We start from the raw sequence: 22,168 nt of genomic DNA, 5'->3' as shown, positions 1-22,168 counted from the left end.
TATCTCATCTGGCAAAAATCGTGTGACAACTAACAAGGTCACGTTTCAGAGAGGTGTCTTTCAGGACGACACCATGAGCCCACTCCTCTTTTGCCTTACATTGTTGCCACTATCTCTAGCACTGCGCCATTCCGACGGATGCTTGTGCGGCAAACCTGCACATCGAAAGTACAAGGTCACTCATGTATTTTACATGGACGATCTTAAGATCTATGCTAAAAACAGAGAGCAACTGCATCTAGCTCTGGGGATTGTCGAACGATATACTAAGGAAATTGGAATGGAATTTTGGTTATAAAAATGCGCCAAGGTTTATTTGAAGCGAGGAAAACTTAATGGCATCCGTGAAGATCCTGAGCTCGTTGATAGAAGCGTCATACGACACATTTGCGCTGGAGAGACTTATACATACCTGGGCGTGCCACAGAGCCGCATTCAGGATTTAACATCTATAAAGGATACTCTCCGAAGCAGATACAAACGTCTCATCCGACAGATTTGGTCTTCCGAACTGTCGGCGAGGAACAAAGTATCTGCAACGAACATGCTTGCCGTCCCGGTACTACTCTTTTCATTTGGAGTAGTTCCATGGACGAAGCACGAGCTCAGATCTCTTGATATTGGGACAAGAAAGGTTATGCACATGAACAAAAGCATGCATCTTAAGTCTTCCGTTCCGCGACTGTACATCTCACGCCGTCAAGGGGGTAGCGGAATATTGAGTCTTGAATGTCTTCACAACAGGATTATTCTGGGTAGAGCACATAGAGTTGCAAATGGAAGAGACCCTCTTCTTAAAATGCAAAATGCATCAAATCTTATCTCGAGTACTCACTCCTGAAAACCCGGATTAAGAAAGCACAAGAGAAAAACTTTCGTGAACAGCTCCTCGATAAGAGGATGCACGGTATCATCCACATAAATGTGAAGGATCAGTCAATGTCTTGTGAGCTAACGTTTGCTTTCCTTAAATCGCCCGGATTGAAGTCTGGTACAGAGGGTTTCATTTTTGCATGTTAAGACGGTGTCATTTCAACCTTAACATAGCGTCGCCACATTTTGTGCCAAGACATTCCCGATGAGAGCTGCAGGGCGTGCCATGCACACCCCGAGCATTTAGCTCACATACTATCTAGTTGTCCAACTCACGCGGAATTGACCTACATTCAAAGGCACAATGCGGCTCTAAGAGTGCTTTATTACCATCTCTGTCACTCCTACGGCATTCACCTTAATATCGCTCCTCTAAATGCTCCTAGGGAAATTGAGTCAATTGTCGAGAATGGGAAGTGCCGCATATACTGGAACTTTATATTCTCGACAATTGTTTCTGTTGCTCACTCGAGGCCTGACATGGTTCTTCTCGACTTCGAGAAGCGAACCATGTTCGTTATCGAATTTTCGGAACCAGCTGACAAAAACATCATAGCCAAGGAGAATGAAAAGAAAGAGAGGTATCGAGACCTTATAAAGGAGTTGCAACGATTGTACCCGGAATACTCTGTTAAACTGATCGTCCTTATCATCGGCGCTCTTGGAGGTGCCAAGCTATCACTTGCTAATGGCCTAAAAAGCATCCCTGCGTGTCAACAATATGCTAGAAGACTTGCGGGAAAAATGCAGAAGGCGGTTATCCTTGGGTCGCTCCGTGTTCTTAGGGTGCACGAGGCTTTTGCTGGATCGTCGTATTGATTCCTTTACAGACTGTAACCACCTATCTCACGGTTGTGAGACGTGGTTGTGGCTGAAATTTCACCGCGATTTCGCTGGAAGCGGGTGCAATTTTTCAGATTAGCACCCGCTCCCGGCGAAATCCTGCGGTTGTCCTTATGACAAATTTTTAATCATATATATATATGTCACATTTTTCATTCGGTTCTATGACAAAGCCTAACACAAAGCCACCGAACGCGTCCTCGGGTTGCGGATAGAGGGCCTCTGTACCAAGGTTTTTTGCTTAATATGGTTACTTAATATAGGTCAAGTTCGGTAGCTATCTACTTTGAATAATAATTCGAAAAGTTAGAACAACGTTTTTGATTTTTCGCGAAAAATCGGCAATTGAAATTTTGATCGCCCAAAAATAATTATAAAAAAAATTCCATCAAATTAGGCAAGATACGAAAAAAGATTAATTTACAAACATTGTGCATCCAAAAAAGATTTGCATATTTGTTATGGATCACAATTTTGCAGGACATATAGTTTTTGTTTTTTGTTTCGAAAAAAAAACCACTTTAAAAATCTTTAAATTAAATTTCTGGTCAAGCTATACAAGCTGCAAAAAAATATAAGACAAAAGTTATTCACTCAAGAAAAAACTACAAATTTGTCACTGATCATTTTATTATATAATGCGTAGTTTTTGTTTTATTCGTAAAAACAGCAATAAAGATAAAACAATTTAAATTCCTGGACAGACGAAGGCGTCATAAAAAAAATATTTATACAAAATTTGTTCACCCAAAAAATAGCTACAGATTTGATGTTAATTTTTTTTTTTTTTGATGAAACGCATAGTTTTGGTTTTATTCATAAGAAATAAAATAAAAAATTTTTTAAATAAATTTTTAAGACAAACGACATAACTTGTGAAAAAAGAGCTAAAAATGTGTAATTAATCATTTTTGATAAGACGCGTAGTTTCTTTTTTAATCATAAAAAATAACACTTGAAATAAAAAAATTACATTTGTTCAAAAACGACACGAAGTACGAAAAAAGTTAATAGACAAACGTTTTTCAGCCCAAAAAGATGGACGATTAATTAAATTATGGAGAAACGATACAAGTTTAAAACAAATGTTTATTAAGCAAAATTTATTTTTTCTCATATTATTCGCCCTTTTTTCAATTACAAAAACAAGAAAATGAAAATTCGTATATGTTTCAATACTAATGAATATTATGAATGGCATGCAATTCATTATTGCAATAATATAAATTGATTGAAATGATACATTTTTCAGAGTAGCTGAGAATAATATTTAATGAAAATTAGGAACAAATATTAAAGTAATCATGATAAATGAAATTTGTACTTTATTTTTCAATATCTGAATAAGCAATCCTAGGCCGAGGTACATAAATAAATCTAATATACATTTGATATAAAAGTGCTAAAAGTAATGTAGAAAAGTTCACGTTGTGAAATTTCTATTTTTATCTTTTTTGTAAAAAAGCACTTCAGTAAAATCTACACATACATGGAGCACATTTTGCCAAACATAATAAAAATTTCAAAAAATTCACATATAAATAAAACAGTTTTTAGGAGAAAAATATAATTCCAGAAAAAATGTTTTTCTCATCTCATTTTACTCAAAATTTAATCGCTGTTTTATATAATTTGGGAAGCAAAATCCCACAAATTTCGTGACCCTAAGCTCAATCCGCTTACGAGGTACCATTGAAAAGTCACTGTTGACACACACACACCTTGGACTAATGAGAGCGATGCGATATTGAATAACAAAGCATAGAAAATGGGTGTAATTAATTCATCATTTGTTTCGAGTCCTCTATAAAAATATTTAATAAATTAGCTTTAAAAAAAGTTTGTGGAAGAAGATTACATTAGGTAGAGTAGGTGGGTTTCAAACTTACAGGACCTAAAAAAGGGGCTTACGTGTTTGCAACTTTTACTTCTTTTATGCACAGCCCCTATGGGCACATGAAAAAAATAGCCTATCGAATCTAGACGATCGTGGAATCAAGCCTATCTGATTACGCTTATCGTGTATTTAAAAGGCTTAAAACGAAACCTGTTGTGTATACATGACTGCCAATTGTGCGCCTGATCGTGCGCCTGATTAGCAATTGGTTCCGCAACTCTTTTTACAATATTGAAAAACTATCAAAAATTGGTCTTTCTTAGATATTTGATCTTTTAATTTTAAAGTCTGTTTTTGATTTTCATTGTTCATTTTATTTGATAGTTTATACAAAGTTAATTAAAGTAAGTGATGTTGGGCAAGACAGATTTAGACTACTGAAATGATTCCTGAAAAAATATTAGAAAAGGTTTTTTAATCAAATTTGGCTCGATATTTCTATCTAAAGCTTTACAAGAATAATATAATTTACAAATTTTTCAATTTTAATACGAAATGAAAACCAATTTCAAATATATGGGAAAACCTAGGGTTTCATTTTATTTCAGGTCATTGCCTTACACTCGTTTGGAACTTTAGTTATGTTCGCTCTCTTGATCAATGTCAACACTGTAAAACAATTGAATTCCTTTAATATTTGTATTGTTCAATATGAACCAATTATGGTTAATTTGCTTTCGGTACATTATGACATCTTTTTTTGTTCAAAATAAACGTTTTTTCTTCTTCTACGCACTACATACATCACAATAATATTCATTTATCTATGAATGTATTACAGAAATCGCGTTCTATAACCGATCGATGTATACTATCAAGAGATAGTATCGTTAAATCATTATACTCTTAGTCGGATCACAATTTCAATTTTCGTCCTCCTCCTTTCAAATAAATGAGCAAGGCTGTTTGTTGCCGATACAATAAAAGAATTCTCTCGTATTCTGCTTTCTGCAGCGTGCGATAGGAGTTTAAACTCTCAACAAAGTACTTTTTTAATGATTTTTTATTTGGAATTATGTATTAATTTTTTCAGATATCCCAGAGCTTCAGTATTCTCAGCAATATATACTTTAAGCACTGTGTGTTTAAAATATAATAATAAAGAGATGTTAATTTATGTGATAGTGAGAGGTGAAAGGAGCGGCAAGGGAAAGGATGAAAGAAGAAGGAGAAAGTGTCGATGTGATGAGTTGAAGAAGGTGAAAGGTTATATAGGCGAAGAGATGAAAAGCAAGGTAAAGAGGAAAGAAAAGGAAAAGAATAGGGTATGAAGTAGGGATATGAATATAGGGGACGATATAACGAGGGGTGAGGGGAAGGTGGCGTCGAGGATAATAGAAGGTGTATGATGAGAGTAGCACAGGAAAAAAGTCTTCTATGATGGTCTTGTTTTTATTTTTGCCTTAAATTAAGCTGATGTCTAAAATTTTACAATAATTGTGTCTTAAAAAGAGCCATTAAGGGTCTTTAATTTAAAACAAAACACAATTATGGCTAACCCTTAGTCTTTTGTACTAAGTCTTTTGTCTTCGACCTGAGGCAGCAAGATTTGGGCTCTGAAGAAGAAGGCAATGAAGCTTGCTTTAGCCCTCATGATCTAGCTTTAGACCTCTGAACAGCTAATTTGAAAGAATTGCGACGTCACAGCAGCTGAGCGAGCCGAGCGAGACGCGTCGTATAGTCCAGCGATTCCCAAACTTTTTTTGCAGTTTTCAGGGAGGGGCAGGGCCGCCACCCTACCATTTTTTCCTTCTACTAGAACCCAAGGGGGATACTTGACTGTCGGTCATGCGGTAGGTTGCATGCTTCATGCGAGAGATAGAACCGGTTGAGAAAAATTAAAATGTGTTAAAATGTTAATAAATTAAATTTTAATTAGTTGAATCAATTTCCTAATCTGATTTTAAGCAAATGAAAAGAAAGTTGATGAAAATCGGTTAATATCTTCAATCCCAGTTGACAGTTCTTGTAATTTTGCATGTACTTAAAGATATGCTTAATTACTCGAAATGTTAACCGATTTTCATCAACTTTTTTTTCATTTTCTTAAAGTCACATCAGGCAAATGATTCAGATAATTAGAATTGAATTGAGCCATGTCTTTAGGATTTTAGTTATTGAAACAGCCTTAAATCTTATGACAAAGAAAGGGTCCTCATAGCGGGGGGGCTGCCGAGGAGCTGGGCCCGGGTTGGCTTCCCCCCTAGGGGGCTGCCCGGCCCGGGGTGGCTTCCCACAACCGCGGTCGGGCCGCCGACCGTCGGCACTAGTTTGGGAATCGCTGGTATAGTCGTCGCACCTATCTGTTTCTGAATTGTTTCAGTAGATACTCTGTTCACCGAGTGAATAACTAGATCATGGAATAACCTGCAGACGTACATCTTTACGTATTTGGGGGGAGGTACTGTCAAAGAAGGACTTGTCTGGATGAAAGTGTCTAATGTTGAAGCAGGCACTCCATTTTTTATGACGTTCAGGGAGCGTGCGTGTCAAGTTTCTGAGAAAGGCTACCATAGTTGCACACAATGGACTTAATTAAACCATGTAAACAAATAATAATTTATTTAATAATCATGATATATCAAAGATAAGTTTCTTTTATTTCAAAGAAACTGTTTTCTGGGCGTAATTTTATTTATAATACAGGCTCTATTTAGGTAAAATTTAGCACTTTTTTAAATTTATAAAATGACTTGATGTAAGCCCACAATCTGGCTACATACTACTTTTAAGAGTATCCAGCGGTTTGATGTTAGCCTACCGCCCAGCTAACAACTAGGTTCTAAACCATGCAGTAGCTTGATGTGAGCCCATATTATCGTTAACGACTACTTTCAAGACTACATTGGGTCTAACTTGTAGTTCTATAAGTAGTTCGTTTTAAAGTCTTCAAACTATGCTAGTTTTTAACGGAGCACTGAGTAGTAGATAAGGGTATTCAGGTGGGAGGGGAAAGGTGAGGCGAGCGGAAGGTGATATTTTTACAATTATATTTTTTCTGAAAAGTACACGAAGAGCAATTTCGAGAGATTAATTCACGGATGTGCTCCTTTATTGTATCACGCTTTGGCGCGAGAACTGAGATCTCACAACCCATGCTTTTAAAGCAACCGTCTTGAAGTTTCAGGCAATAGAAGCCCACCAAAATAGTAGCCCTAAAATCACGCGCTTCCGTGAACTCAGAACTTGCAATTTCTCTCCGTGTATGCATTATAATAAATCGATTTTCAGCAAACCACCTTACATATACTAAGCAAATACTCCCGCTTTCATTACACAATTCCCCAGGCGCGATGAATGCAACGAATAATCGCAGTCTCAATTGTTCTTCTCGCGGCAGGATCTATTATTTCTAGAGACCGTCGACATTTAGGCATTAAGAGTTTTCTGTCAAAGCACAAAGACCAAACGTAAACTTGCTAAGTTCGAAATAACGAATGTTAGAGTAACCACTCCCATTTGAATTTCTCTCGGACAGACGTATGACCGAATACATATCTGTACCGAGAATATATATAGTTTTTGCATTTGTAGTTGTAGAGAGAGGAGGGAGAATGCAAAAAGAGTAAAAAGTAAAAAATAATAAAAATAAGAGAAAGAGACTGGGTGGTAAAAAAGTCATGTGCTGGGGCAAGTATTGTCCGGAAAAATGGTTATTCCTTTACGAATGTGCCCGATGCACATGCACATTACCCGCAGAACTGATGGTGGATGGCTAGTGGGAGGAGAAGGAAAAATAGAAGGGATGAAACGGGGGTTTAAAGGGGGTGAAAGGGCTGGTAAAGGGGATAACATTGAGATTAGCAACGGGTAAAAAATCGATGTCATCGCTCCCAGCCCAACAGTACCCTCACTCTCGACTCGCTCACTCACTCACTCAACCCTCTGCCATCCCTGGAGGGCCAAATAAAAGAACGCGAGAACACGCTCTCTACGTATACGAGTGCTCGTGGAAGAGAGAGAAAGAGAACAAACGATGGATGAAAAGAGATAAAATGAGAGGTGGAAAGAATAAAATAGAGGCCAGGAAAAGCGACCCCCAACCGGCCTCCAAGCCCGGACAGATAGATATAGTAAATGTATATGCTTGAAAGCAGAGAGAAAGAGAAGCGGGAAGAATGAGAGAGAAAGATGCAGAGGTGTGGTGGAAAGGTGAGTTATATGCAATTGGTCAATCGACGAATTTTTTAATCGAGCCTCCACGTCTAGAATGGATGCCCAGACACCAAAGGACATCGCATAACAATTTTTAGTCGTTTATTATCAAACTTGAGTTGGAAAAATATTTTAGGAAACCTGTTTTGATTTTTCACTTCTTGTTATAAAATATGTACTTATAAAGAGAAATAACATTTTCTCAGTCACTACACGATCATACTAGGTATCTTTATTAAACCTCGGTCTCCACTATTAACTCTGATGTTTCAATACCGCTATTGGACCTTTTTTCGATTAGTGTAGCAATGAGTCAAACATTTAAAATGAGCCGAAATGGTACAGTGAGACATTCCACAACATTGTCTTCCCACTTGAAGTTTTTTTTTGATTTGATGGAAATTCTATAGTTTAAATTTGATTTTCAAGTTTCGCTGTCACCATGATCGACATTTTTTAAATCATTTTCTTGGAATAACAAAAGGCAAACTTTCCTGGTAGAAGTTTCGAAAAGGAATTAAATCCGTTTAAATCTGTTTAAATCTGCGTGAATCAATATGAATCCGAATAAATTCGATATTTTTATCGACATGCTTCCGTCATTTCATGATATGAAACAAATTCTCATTAAAATTGGATCCGCGGACAGAATTAAATTCATTCCGAATGATTCCACTTTTTCTAAATCCTCGTTTTTACCTAAATTATTCTGAATGATGGGTACAGGCCGAATTAGATCGGGATCAATTTTTGAATAGCGGTCAAAACCATTTTGTAAGGTTGAATTGGAGTGACTTTGTTTGGTAGTAGGTCGAATTCACTTGTATTGAAAAAGAATGCATTTTTGTAATACTAGTCGGAATCACTCGGATCGTATTGCACTGACTTATTTTTGTAGACGAAGGGGGCATTTCAACTGGTTTAAACAAAGGAATCAGACAGACAATTTTAAATTGGGATGTTTCAAATGTAATAATATTTCCAATTTATTCATTGCAAATGTACGTTTTTCCAGCATAAACATTTTCAGTTGAAGATTTAAAAAATTTTACTACGTATTTAGATTTAATAAATGTTAGAATTAAATTTTGCTAAAAAGAAATTTAAATTGATCCTTTAAATTACAGTCAAACTTAGATTTAATTTCAATTTTATAACAGAGCGTGACATTAAATCCAGAGTCTCCGATCTGTTTTTCTTTGTCCTGTTTTTTCTCTTTCTTGTTTCTCTCACTTTTGTGACGCTTGTGTGAGGACAGTATTTCCCCCCGCAACGCCTCTCACCCGTCCCTACCGTGCAGCGTCAATTCTCAGAAATATTAAATCCAGAAACACTAAATCCAGGTTTGACCGTACTTAAAAAATTTGTGAATGCAAGAAATTTCAATAATGAACAATTCTGCTTTTATTATTTATTTATTATTATATTTTATTACAGATCAATTTATCTATTCTAACCCTCCCAAAATCGGAGGCTCTTTTATTAATAATATTTTTTGTCAATCTTCTAAATAATGGAACTATATATATATAAATAGTTTTTTGTGTTTTTTTTATTATTTGTTAAAATAAATTTTAGAACAAAGTTCTAATGAAAATGTGTTTCCTTATTTCAGACAGAGATCGCGAAGCGGCTAAATGCAATAATTGCCCAATTACTACCGTTTCTGGCACAGGAGGTGAGTATTTTGATTTTAATTTTTCACTGCATGTGCAGCGCGAAAAGTTTCGCGATCGAAAGAGACGACGACGCGATAATGATAGCATGGATTGCAGCACCAACAACAAGTGGCTCGCGCTGTAGAGAGGGCTAAAGAAGTCACTCCAACCGAAATCAACGCGATAATTGGGGTAAGTTTACCCAAAATCTAAATCATCTTAAAACCTTTCTCTGTAATAAAAAGTTTTAATTCAAAAATAAAACACAAATTTGCAAGTTAAAAAAAAATAAATCAACTTCGAAATCTAAATCATCACTATAAACAAATTGTGTAAAATTATTTCCTTCTACAATAAAATCAATATTTTGCTTCATTCCAGCAGCAACTTCAGCAGCAAGGTCTACAAATGCAACAGCAAGGCTTGCAACAATTGTTGGTAAGAAAATAATATTCTTCATTTTCTATAACAATTTTCTAGACCCTATTTCATACTAAATTCTACTCTTGCAGAGTGGAGAGCTTAATTGAAAAAGGAAAATGTTAGAAAGTACTGGGAACATCTTAATTTGTATATTATGAATTTTTATCCTATTACAGTGAGTAATTAGAATGCATATCTGTTACAGCAACAAATCCAGGCTCAGCAAATGGGAGGAATGTCTCCCGTTGGATTTTTGGGGTTTGCGGGGGCAGCAGCCGCAATAGCCGGGGTGCCAACCCACCTTGGTCCACCGGCGGCACATCCTGCGGCAATAGCCGCTCAAGCCCAGGCTCAAGCTCTTCTCAAATCTGCGGATTTGCAACACCGAAGCGCCGCCGCGACGCCTGAAGATCGAAAATCAATAACAATAACTGAACTCAGACGATCCTCCTCACCCCCTGAAAAATTTCGTATGCGCACCCCAGACCTTGAAAGCGACAGTAAGAGGCGGAAAGAAGAAAAACTTACCCACGTAAGTAAAAAAAATTAATAAATATCGCTGCGAAGTATTATGGATATACTCGTACTTACTTTGGTTGCATTTATTTGTGCTCAATTTAAATATGAATACTTTACTTCCTCACAGGCATTAAATACATTGGCTTCTTCATAAACGGAGGTTTTTGCAATAAGAAAAAAAAACTGACGTTTTCAATGCTTTTCAAATTTATGAGCAATGTGTCTTGTTACGACGAATAACTTTTGAAGTTAGGACAGAGACGGTACGTTTAGCATGGCACAGGCTAAACATGTTCCTTTTAAGTGCAAAGTATATAGTAACTATAGTAGTGTTATATTCTAAATATTAAGAACGTTTTCCTTGTATTTAAACAAAGTGAAGCATTTTTAGAAACTTGACAAATCGCTATTGATAGATCGTAAATGTCATTGAAGGTTCGCCAATACTTTATTCAGTGCGTCTCGAGTGCGCGAATAAATACATTAGATACAGCTACAGTATCAAGTCGCAAAATTGTTCGAAATTCTAAATACTACTGTCACGTGTTCCAACCTTTAAGCTCGAAAAATAAAGGCAAATTATATCTAACATCTTATTATTTCTTCTTAATAATAAGCAGGAATTTAGCTGTTACGTGGATTAAAATAAATTCAAAATAAATCTTATAAAATTTCTCCAAATAACAAAAGTGAATTGTATTTTTTATAAATAAAATATGAATAGGATTTTGTAATAAAATGTTGTTATATTATAAGTCTCACCCCCACAGTTAAAGCTATTTAGTAAAAAAATATTTTCTTACTTTTTTTATATTGAAACAAAAATTTTAGATGTGGCTCTTAACCCTTAAAATAGCTCACGTCTATATTCGAATTAGTTTTCACTGAAAAGATTTTGCACGTCCTGTTTTCTTTCTCAATCTGTTTGGGGGTTGCCTCTAAAGTATTTAAAGTCCAAACTGAAAAATAATTGGCTGGGCAATTTTTAAAACAACCTATTTACAGGTTTTTTTTCTTCTTTATCAAATTATTTTCATAAAAACCAATGGAATGTGAAGTTTCATTTGCCTAATTACTTTTTTTGTTAAATTCTAAAACAAGATCCAAGAAGTAAAAAATTGCAACAGAATATTTAAAATGTTTTTGTAAATAGGGTTTATCCTTTTTTTCATTTTAGACTTAAAAGTTTCGGAAAACATTAAAACCTAATTGGAAATGAACCGAGATGTGCTTAGGAATTTGTTTGCTGAATTTTTATACACAATTAATATTTCATTTTTAAATTTTTCTATTTCTATTTGAAGGTTTTTTTACTTACATAACCATAAAAATATAGTTAAAAAGTACTTCATTTTCGTAAATGGAGAATAGCATGAATTTTGCAAATTCTATCAATTTCGTAAATTCCTCCATTTCCATGAATTCTGGTAATTCTGTTAATTCCTTGAATTTCGTGAATTGCATAAATTCTGTAAATCACGGGCGATACATGAATTCCGTGAATGCCTTGAATTCTGTAAATTCCGTGATTACAATTAATTCCGCGAATTCCTACAATTCCGTGAATTCCATAGATTAAGCGTATTTCGTGAATTCGGTTAATTCTTTGAATTTTGTAATTCGCGAGTTCCTTGAATTCTATCAATTCTACGAATTCCCCGACTTCTGTGAATTTGATAAATTCCACGAATTCCGTAGATTTCGTGAATTTCTTTAATTCTATAAATTCTGTGAATTTGATAAATTCCACGAATTCCGTAGATTTCGTGAATTTCTTTAATTCTATAAATTCCGCGAATTCTGTGAATTTAATTAATTTAATGAATTTCGTTAATGTCCTGAATTTTGTGAATTCCCAAAATTCCTTGAATGCAATTAATTCCGTGACTTCCTCGTACAAAATGTTCGTCTTACAAACGCTCTAATACAAGTATTGGAATGCTAGAAGCTGACTTCACGATTTAGAACACTTACAATACATGTATTTCAATTTTGTCTATTCAATACCATGTTTGAAATTTTACCTTACGCTTGTACAGAATGTTTATATCTGTCTTCATACAATAATGTTAATCTTTAAAAAATTTCTAAGTTTTCATTGTTCATTTATAAGTAAAAAGTTTTATTAAATATTCATTTTGATAAGATGAATCGGCTGAGGCATTTAGAAAAGTTTTATGACCAAATAATGTTATGATACCTACAGATTTATATAAACTTGTCCAACGATTGTAAGGAAAAAAGTTGAGTAATTTTGGAATATAACAGTATTATAAGTAATAAATTTTCACAATAATATTTAAAGTATCACTCTTATAGGCGAAAGGAATCTATTGACCTATATAAAAAAATTTTATTATATATTACCAATGAAAAATAAAGAGAAATAACAAATTAAATAACCTAAACAATTTTACAATCGAGAGTCCTATTTCCTATCGCCTCAGACATCTTTGTAGCCCAAAATCTGCTTTTCCATCTCCTCAGATTACACTATAATGAAAAATCCTCTATGAGTCTATAATGATGCACAATGTTTATGAAATTACTACAATTAAAGATAAACCATATAATGAATGCGCCCAAACTACTTGCTTTGCAGGAGTTTAAAACATAATAATAATTTCAAAATCTCCTTGGTCTTTATTATGTTGAGTCCAGGACGTGTATTGAGTCAATCTACTGACTATTTTGACAATTTAAAAATAATAGTTTTCTTCTCGTTTTTTTACTAAATTACTTTAAATTGATTTATTGCGTCACAAAAACCTAGTCAATTTAATAGATAGTTTTTTTGAAGTCCAAGATAAAACATAAATTAAAATAAAACATGTTTACAGTAAAATAAATACATTTTTTTCTTAAAGTCTCTTTATATCAATTTATATATATTTTTTGAAGATGAAAGACTAATTCTTTAAAGTGAGGTTCTTCTTATGAATATGATCATTTTTATTCTGATTATTATCATGGAACTTCGAAACTATATATACATCGATAATAATCAAAAGAATGTTTAATGGAACATTCTGAAATTATTTTAAATATAATAATAATTTCATTAATATTGACGCCAGAAAGTTATGAACAGATTTTTCTTTTTTGTGTAAAATCTCCAATTGTTTATGCTGGTTTCGAACCAAAGAGTGATTTTTGATCATTTTTGGGTCAAAAGGCCTACATTCTTATGTTCTTGAATAGCATCGTCTCCATAAATATTTTTCTCAGAGTTTTTGCTATTTTTCATTGCATTAGACACGTAAAACACATCTCCATGCAAGAAATGAAGTCGGTAGATCTAATAGTATCCACGATAGGGATGTGCTCAGTCATTTTAAGTAAAACAAAGGCTAAATTCATACGTTTTTGCATAGCAACGTCTCGATGTAATTTTTGTTCTAGGATATGATGAGGATTTTTCGCAGGGTTCTCTGTATTTGTTATAGAATTAGACACGTGAAGCACATTTCCATGTAAAAAATTATATCGGTAGACCTAATAGTTTTTGCGCTAAGTGCTTTCGTGGGCAGCCAGCCATTTTACCGAATGCATAAGCGTTTCTATCGTAACCCTAAAAATTAAGTATCTTAAATCAACAATTTTGACAAGATTATAAATAGATTTTTTTAATACCAATTAACTTGCTGAGTCAAATATTTGTGAAATAATTCAGAAATTTTTTCTGAGGAGGATCTGTCAGAGGAAGGAATTACCTCTTTTAAACAAGTTGCTGTGAAATTACAGTAGTGATGATGCACGTGCTCAGTCAGACGGGCGAGTTCTATAAAATTGAACTTTCATTGTTGATTTTTCAGTAATCTTTTTTTCATGCCAAGCAACATAAAAATTTTATTTCAAATACAATAATATATTTTTATTAAATTTGTATTTCTCTGTGCATACATAAAAAATCTTTATTTTTAAAGCAAAGAAAAAAAGCAAGAACAATTTTTTGGAAACAATCTGCCCGCCTAGCGGGCACACTCTCATCGCGCGCTAAGCGCGTGACCTGCCAATTTGAGCGCTCCTAGGATGCGCGACTGTTGAATGTCGCGCTTCGCGCTCGGATATTTATTCTTTGCAATTGGAATGCTTAAAAAAACCTTATTAAAAAAATCTACTTTAGATGGCAGTATTTATATAGGTCTTCATATTCTGAATTGTCTACTTAATTAACTATTGTCAAAGATTAAGTTTCTCAAAGCTCTGTAGGCTTTGAGGTACACATTCTCGTCGTGACAGTCGCGGTGCGCGTGCGATTTCCGACAGACATTTGTAGACAAGTTTTGTTGAATTTTTTTTCTCGTAACTTCTGTCGTTTTTTCACTAATTAAAAAAAATTTTTAATGTTATTTTTCAAGAATAAAACCAAAAGTACGCGTCCTATCAAAAAGTAATTCCAAAAATTTGTTATGATAATCTTGTACGGCTTTCAAAAATAAATTTTTTTCTTCTCTTGACTTTTTTTCATATCGTGCGTTTTTTGGCTTAAAATTTGGATTTTCGGTTGATTAAAAAAATTTTGAAAACGCTATAACTCTGAGAATTTTCTTTTTATCGAAAAAAGTCAAGAGGATAAATTGTTTGTTCTTTTTAATACTATAAATATCCGTACATAGAATTTTCAAATTCATAACAAAGTGGTCTCAAAAATTTTCAAAATGCGCTCACTTTTTGAATTTTTATCAAAAATGTCTGGTTAACGAACTCGTCCTTTCTTTTAGAACCTTCAAAAAGATGGATTTGATCCGTTCATTTTTTCGAGAAAAATCGTGTTTACGGGCGGACGGCCGGACGAACAGACAGGCAGACAGACGCCATCGTAAAAACCTGATTTTCGGATTCAGGGGGTATCGAAGCGTGGAGATCCGTTGAAAAATTGTGATTTCAAATTTCCGACAATTCTAATACTTTCTCAATCATAAATGATGAGAATGTAAAAATAGTATTTTTTCCTAATTATTTAGGATCCTTTTTTGGTCCCTCAGAGGTGATTTGTTGGTAGTGGTGAAAGTCTTGGGAAGTTGCTTTAAAGGTGCGTTTTCGTGGCAGTGAAAAGGGGCCAAGGAAGTGCCGAGGAAAACTCGTTCCTTTGTCAGGAGCGGTTCTCGCAGCGACAAAATGTGCGGCCCGTGTCGGATAGAAGGTATAATTAAAACTGTGAAAACAGACGACCGCACCCCAGGAGCGCTTTTATTAAATTGGATTATTTGTCTCGGTGGCCCCTTTTCGTTTCTCTCGTATATGCACAACTCTTTCATTCAATTTTTCTTTCTTTCTCGTTTTGCCCTCCGCTTACAATTTTAAGTAAATTATTTGCGTTACTGGGTTTTTGATCCCAGAATTCAAAAGTTGTTTTGTTTCCTGTTTACCACTCTCCAAGTTATAAATTTTTTTCTTAACTGCACTATTAAGCATCTATTAAATTTACGATAATTTCAAACGAAGTTTGAATGATTTCAAACTAAGTTTTGAAATTATCTCATGGAAATACTCATCGTATAGTATACCTGACATAGTTTCTCTCTTCGAGAATCCAATGTTGTTAAATCGCCCCTACATCGATGTGGCTCTTCTCAGAAGCCTAACGATACGTCATTTACACGAGGAAGTCAGCCTCGAGGGGTCGAAAGTTTGTTTCAAGTTACAACTTGGTGAGCGAGGCGTCTCTTCTCTTCCAATTTTCCAGACGTTAGTGTGGCTAAATTTTGCTAAGGATATCAGTGTAAGTGTGGAATTTGGGTGTGTGTGAGAGAGAGGGAGGGCAGGGAGATAGGGCGAGCGAGAAAGACCTTGGGGGTTGGATAGTGAATAGTGGAGGAAGGGGCACAGCGTTAACCGGAAATGAGTTCTTGCGTGTCCACGCTCACCTCTTGGAACTACCGCACTACCCTTCACTTGAGGGGTAGGTAGTAGTTCACAGCCCCTCAGGAAAGCATTAATCAAAGGAGCAACGGTGCACCCTGTTACCGGTACGATGAAAGATGGAAATGCCACGCTAACCTGCTCAAAGTATCGCTGAAGTGAAGTTAGGTCAGGTTGCCTCGAATCTACTGTTGTACCGGGTACACATAGTGAATTATTTCCTATTGTTTTAACCTCAAATAGCTTTTGTTATTTATTGTTTTACCTTATGCTATTCGTAATAATGCATATGCTTTTATGGATTTATTTCCCTATTAAGTACCATTTAGTAACTTGAGGCAGAACATTAGGACGTGCGATGGTTCTTATCATAGGGAATTATTCACTCTTACAGATGATGGTAATCTCTCGCTTATTCTTGAATTCGAATGTGCCATTTTTCCTCAAAATATCTATTTCAAAGGAAGAAGCGGTAGTCTCATCGTATCTTCAAATATAAACAAAAAATGAAGTAAACGACTACAATCTTAGGTATTTTCAGTACTCAGGCCATCTCGTCTATCGCCTATCCTGACTGCCTGTGGTGTTGGTCTACAATTGTACATCAAAAGAGATACTATCATGTAGGCGGGGTTGAATTTTTCATCTGACCACGTCGAACCAATTAAAGCGAACCACGGTATCCTCCACATACACACCTTTTCCTTCCTTTATATTCTCCCTGTGCGGTGTCCTGTCTCCATCCTCTTTCTTCTCTCATTCACCTTGTCCGACTTTCATACTTTCCTCTCGCTTCCACGCCCACTCAACCCTTTCGTTTGTACTCTTTTTTTCTCTTTCTCTCTATACCTATACACTGTTCTCTTTCACTCGCTCTCGCAACTCGTTGGATTTTTTCGCGTCCGAGGCGGTGTAATTTATTTGTCCAAGCTACCACGGTTGATGTGGAGAAGGGGGGCGGACGGAATTTGGGGTTGCGGGTTGAAGCGGCTAGAATAAGCGTTAGGGTTTGGGGCAAAAAGAGGTGGTTTCAGTTTATTTTGTGAGTCTTAGCTACCCCCTTGTAACTGTCCAACACCGTTGGTTGGTCGGTTGATCTCTGGGCGCGTTTTCTCCTTTTTTCTCCTTCTCGCTTCTTCTCTTTCCATCTCTATTTGCCTCTTTTTTATCTTTCTTCCTCTATCGTCCTGCACAGGATTCATCCGATGTGCAGCATTTATATATAACATTAAAAACTCTGAATTTCCTGATGGATCTGCCCTGCATTTTTTGATTACTTCGCCGGCTTTACCACCAAGTATAACTGACATCCTAAGCTCCTCTTCATCCCTCTTCTTCCTGCATCCCCCTTCAAAGCCTTCAGGCTTCCAATTTGTCTATAAAACTAAAAGAGTGCCATAAGTAGTATTTTGGTGAGAAAAACTTGAAATTGAGATTCTACCAAAACTAAATTAACATCTAGTTAGAAATAGCTCATTTTTTTCGAGACACTGTTCAGTGAAAATTCAGAAAAGCATGAATTCCGCATTCCATAAAGGATTCAAAACAAACCTCTTGAATATGGTAAAACAGCTGCCGAAGTAACTAAATAAATTATTTTTTTATTGCACGACAACTTGAATTTAAGCGTATTGCAGGTAGCAGAGGGGCTGCCACAACTGCTGACGGATTTCCGAAATTTCTCGTTCGACCATACTTCCTAGATTTCTCCTTGTATAGTCAATCGTTTCTGTTAAATCATTTCATAACCCAGATGTGTGCTGAAACTAATTCCAACCAAGATAACTTGAATCACAATTTAATTAGTTTGGTTGCATCCTAATTTGAATTTTTTTAATATTGTTTTCTGCGAGTGATAGTATCCGAGAAAATGAATTATATATCGATTTTCATGTAAAAAAATCCATAAACATCATGGATTTTTGAGTTTATCTCATCCAATACGCAAAATCCTGCAACATTTTTCAGACAAAAATTGTAGATCTCATTGAGATGCAAATTTTCTTTGTGAAGCATTTTTTCCACAAGGGATAGTTTCCGAGACAATTAGTGATAAATCTAACGATCAACTATTTCGGTACTGTATATTACCGTGACAACAGGCCCAAAGTGGCTACAAGAGTAATTAGGCACCTCTGTGACTAATTACAGAAACAATGCCGGTCTAATCCCTACCATTTCCTGCTTCACATTTCCAGCTTCTCGTGGGGAGCGGTAAGGCACCCCTGTGACTGGCTACAGAAATAATGTTGTCAAACGCCCACCCCTTTTCCAGGTCCCATGGGGTCGGGAAGGCACCCCTGTGACTGGCCATAGAAATAATGTTGTTCAACCTCCCACCCCTTTTTCAGGTCCCGTGGGGGCGGTAAGGCACCCCTGTGAACCTGTCAACGAAATAATCTTGAAACACTTACCCCTTTTCCAGGTCCCATGGAGGGAAGGAGACACCCCTGTGAATGGCAATACAAATAATGTTCGTCAAACCCCTACCCCTTTCCAGGTCCCGTGAGGGAGAGGCATCCCTGTGACTGCTCACAGAAATAATGTTGTTAAAATCTCTATCCCTTTTCCAGGTCCCATGGGGGCGGGAAGGCATCCATGTGACTGGTCACAGAAATAATGTTGTTCAAACCCCTACCCCTTTTCTAGGTCCTGTGGAGGGGTCGGGAAGGCACCCCTGTGACTGCTTACAGATATAATATTGGTCAAACACCTACGTGTACACTCGATCTTCATTTTTCATTGTTTCTCCATTGATTTAGGCTTGGCGTCAAATAACGCTCTTCATCGCGGGAAGGTTCGAGTACTTTAAAGAGCATATTTTTTTGTCTTTTTTTATATTTTGTAATTTTTTTCATTGGACTGATTTACTTTTTATTTTTATGATTTTATTATTATATACTACATTTTAATTTATTTTAATTAAAAATGCTGTTTAAATTCATTGGCCAGTGTAACAGACTTTAATATTCGCGATTAGTTCTTTAAACGAATCAGCACCTATTTTCTTGAACCGTCGTCACTACCGAAATTCACAGAGATGGTCTGCGAGATTGCTGGTGTGCACTACTCCTCGTGAGAGAAATCGTCGCATCCACCGCCAAGAGGACTCGACGTTTTGAGTGTGCGCTCCGGTATCGGGATTCTCAAAGTCCTCCGAATGATTCACAGTTTGGTGGACGAAACCATGATCTTCGAGGTTAATATAAACTTTGCAACAATCGGTATGGATTGCTGTCCCTTCCGCTACCTGCTTTTTTATTAATTCTATTAAAGCAGCCTGATCTCTCTTATTTGCAGTGCAGATTTCCAACCGATAGCTGTAGGGATGTCCTCTGTGGATCATTCCGAGGATCGATGATCCTTCCACATCACACCCTCGCTTTTATTTTCGACGACCGATCTTGCACTCATATATTTCTACTACTTTACCGATACCTCCGATGCGACCTTCCTCTTCGAATTTACTGTCAAGAGCAGCCATGAAGATCTTCCTGCAAAAAGAGAAGCAGTCTGCAAAAGTTGCCCGCTAAATCGACTGATTGTTTATGATACTCCTTTCCCGGATCGTTAATTCAAAATTGAACCCTACAGCGAAACAGTATTAAATGAGTATACAGGCCGCTGCTGAAATGTGGCACCTCTCGAACCACGTATTATCCGCAACGGTATTAGTATGACGGTACTTGCCTGCTTTATGACACAAGAACTGGCCGCAAGTCATTTCAGATTTCAAAAGAGTCATCTTCTTCTTGTATTTTGAGCAACGTCGTTCAGTTGGAATGAGTTCGATTTGTGGCAACCACTAGAGCGTTTTTTTTTCTTTTTCAGAGAATCATACTTAGACTGAAAATATTATATGTTTTATCCCTCTTGATTAGGACTCAGGAGAAGGAAACCTCGAAAATAATCAATGCACGCAGAAAAACACAAGCCTGTTAGTACTATGAGCACGAACGGTAAAGAAAGACCTGTCGCTTATTCTATTGAAAGTTGTTACATTTGATCAGATTAATCACTAATTTTCTTAAAAAATATCTCTCGTAGAAAAAAATGTTTAAAACAAAAAATGTGCATCCTAATAAGATCTACAACTTTTATTGAAAATATTTTGCGAAATTTTGTGTATTGGCTGAGCTAAACGAAAAAAACTCGATTTTTATGGGTTTTACATGGTTTTACCATGAAAATCGCCTTGCCGCCAATTTTCACTATCATATTCGTAATCAGCGCGTCAAAATACATAGGCATACGAAGTTTGAAGAAAATCGGAGAATTCAGCTATCCGGAACTTTATCCTCAAGATATTACAAAATTTCAAATTGTTAATTGAACCATTTGACTTAAACCAAAATTATAATAATAAAATTGTTACTAATACTTAATAAAGTATGGTAGTTTGGAGTTTACGTTTTTTATCCCATTGCCAACTTTTTCGCCCTACTATTTTTTGGTTTATTTTTTTCTTCTTTTGGCTGGAGGACCGTCTTGTTCGGGGGTGCGATATCGCGCATAAATCGCCGAGAAAGTAGCGACGCAGTAAATTCCAATTGGAAATAGAAAATCCAAAAGAAGTCGGATTTTCCGAGATCTCAAGATCGGTCTTTAATTACTGCCAGGATAGTGAGTTATTTCCAGCGTCGGAGTCTTCTTGAGACATTTTTTTTTATTTCTTGGTAATCATTGCCGTCGGGAATTCTCATTCTCAGTCTTGAGAGCGGTGCGGTGGTCTGATTTGATAACGGGAAAACTGTTTTAGAAACTCCTCTGGGAAAGTTTAGTTTGCGAGTTTCGGGAGTAGTTGTACCATCCCATTTATTTCATTCGATTATAACCACCGGTTGATCCACCACTCTGTGTGTTTATCTGGAGGGTACGCAACTTCAGAATTGAGTATTTTAATTATATATTAGTAATTATGTGCCGGTTGTGTTGATGATTTTATTGAATGGAGTTCTAGCTTACAAATGGATTCGAATTTTTTGTTGGAAATTTAATGTTTTATGTTCATTATATTAATATAATTCGAAAATTCGCCAGATCGGTCTTGTCAGGAAAAAATGAAAATAATTGAAATATTTACAAGTGTTATTCTGAACCAATTAGGAAATTGGCCCAAAATAAATAAGTTTTCAAAAATCTATTATAACATATATAAATTCAAAGATAGGGTATCCTTCATTTTTAACTGAAGGGACCAATGGCCTGAAGGACGTAGGCCCTTTTAGGTCGGTGTGATCCGTTAGGCACATGGGCGTAAACAGTTTCGGCAGAATATTGTGCATTTTTCAATTCACTGATATTCAGTTATATATACACACAATTATAAAGTACATTTTTAAATACACACTCATACATAGTGATCTTATAAACATTTAGTAGAGTCAATACAGAAAAAAAATATTGTGCATACATGTGTTTTAAATGATTTTTCCAACAATCTGTTACGTAAATGTTACATAACAGTCTAATTTTTCTATTACTTCTCTTATTAAAAAAATGTTCAAATTCCATAGATTCAAACTTTATCATTGCACCTTCAATGAAAAATCTAAAACAAACATTTCTGCAGGGAAATTGGCGACAATAAATCTCTACAATAAGAAGGATACGACCTTTATCCACGCTATTGTCATCTCGATCATAGGTTATAGGTAATGCTTTGCGCACTTATACAGCAATGAACCTCATCTATCCTATCTATGCTCTTCTCGCTGTAGCTACCATATATACTTACTATACCTTACTATCCCGCTATATAATCCTGGCTGTGGGAGGGGAAATGAAGGCGTAGGGTGAATGTAGAAATTGGTAAGCTATATTGGATACGCAGATCGTCATACAATAAATGCGATATTTGCGCCCCTGACCCTTCACAGTAGCGAAGAGCGAGGAAGCGGTGCAGTAGCTTTGGCTCAAGCATGTTTCGCAGGGG

The 22,168-nt window shown here is 35.9% G+C and overlaps 1 protein-coding gene across 10 annotated transcripts in view; it reads left to right on the top strand.

Moving 5' to 3' along the window:
• Positions 1-22,168, top strand: part of LOC117178167 (protein groucho-like) — a 397,186-nt gene that overhangs the window by 259,868 nt on the left and 115,150 nt on the right. For 6 of the 10 annotated variants that reach the window (XM_033369452.1, XM_033369456.1, XM_033369447.1 and 3 more), the window contains 4 exons: positions 9,384-9,446; positions 9,532-9,618; positions 9,808-9,864; positions 10,055-10,381. In XM_033369452.1, the coding sequence (XP_033225343.1) occupies positions 9,384-9,446; positions 9,532-9,618; positions 9,808-9,864; positions 10,055-10,381 (534 nt within the window). The remainder of the gene's footprint in view (positions 1-9,383; positions 9,447-9,531; positions 9,619-9,807; positions 9,865-10,054; positions 10,382-22,168) is intronic. The other 4 variants (XM_033369453.1, XM_033369450.1, XM_033369451.1 and 1 more) reach the window with 3 other exon arrangements.

The sequence above is a fragment of the Belonocnema kinseyi genome, chromosome 8 (assembly GCF_010883055.1).
Source record: "Belonocnema kinseyi isolate 2016_QV_RU_SX_M_011 chromosome 8, B_treatae_v1, whole genome shotgun sequence".
NCBI classification, from domain to species: Eukaryota; Metazoa; Arthropoda; class Insecta; order Hymenoptera; family Cynipidae; genus Belonocnema; species Belonocnema kinseyi.
This window is presented reverse-complemented; position numbering and strand designations above follow the sequence as displayed.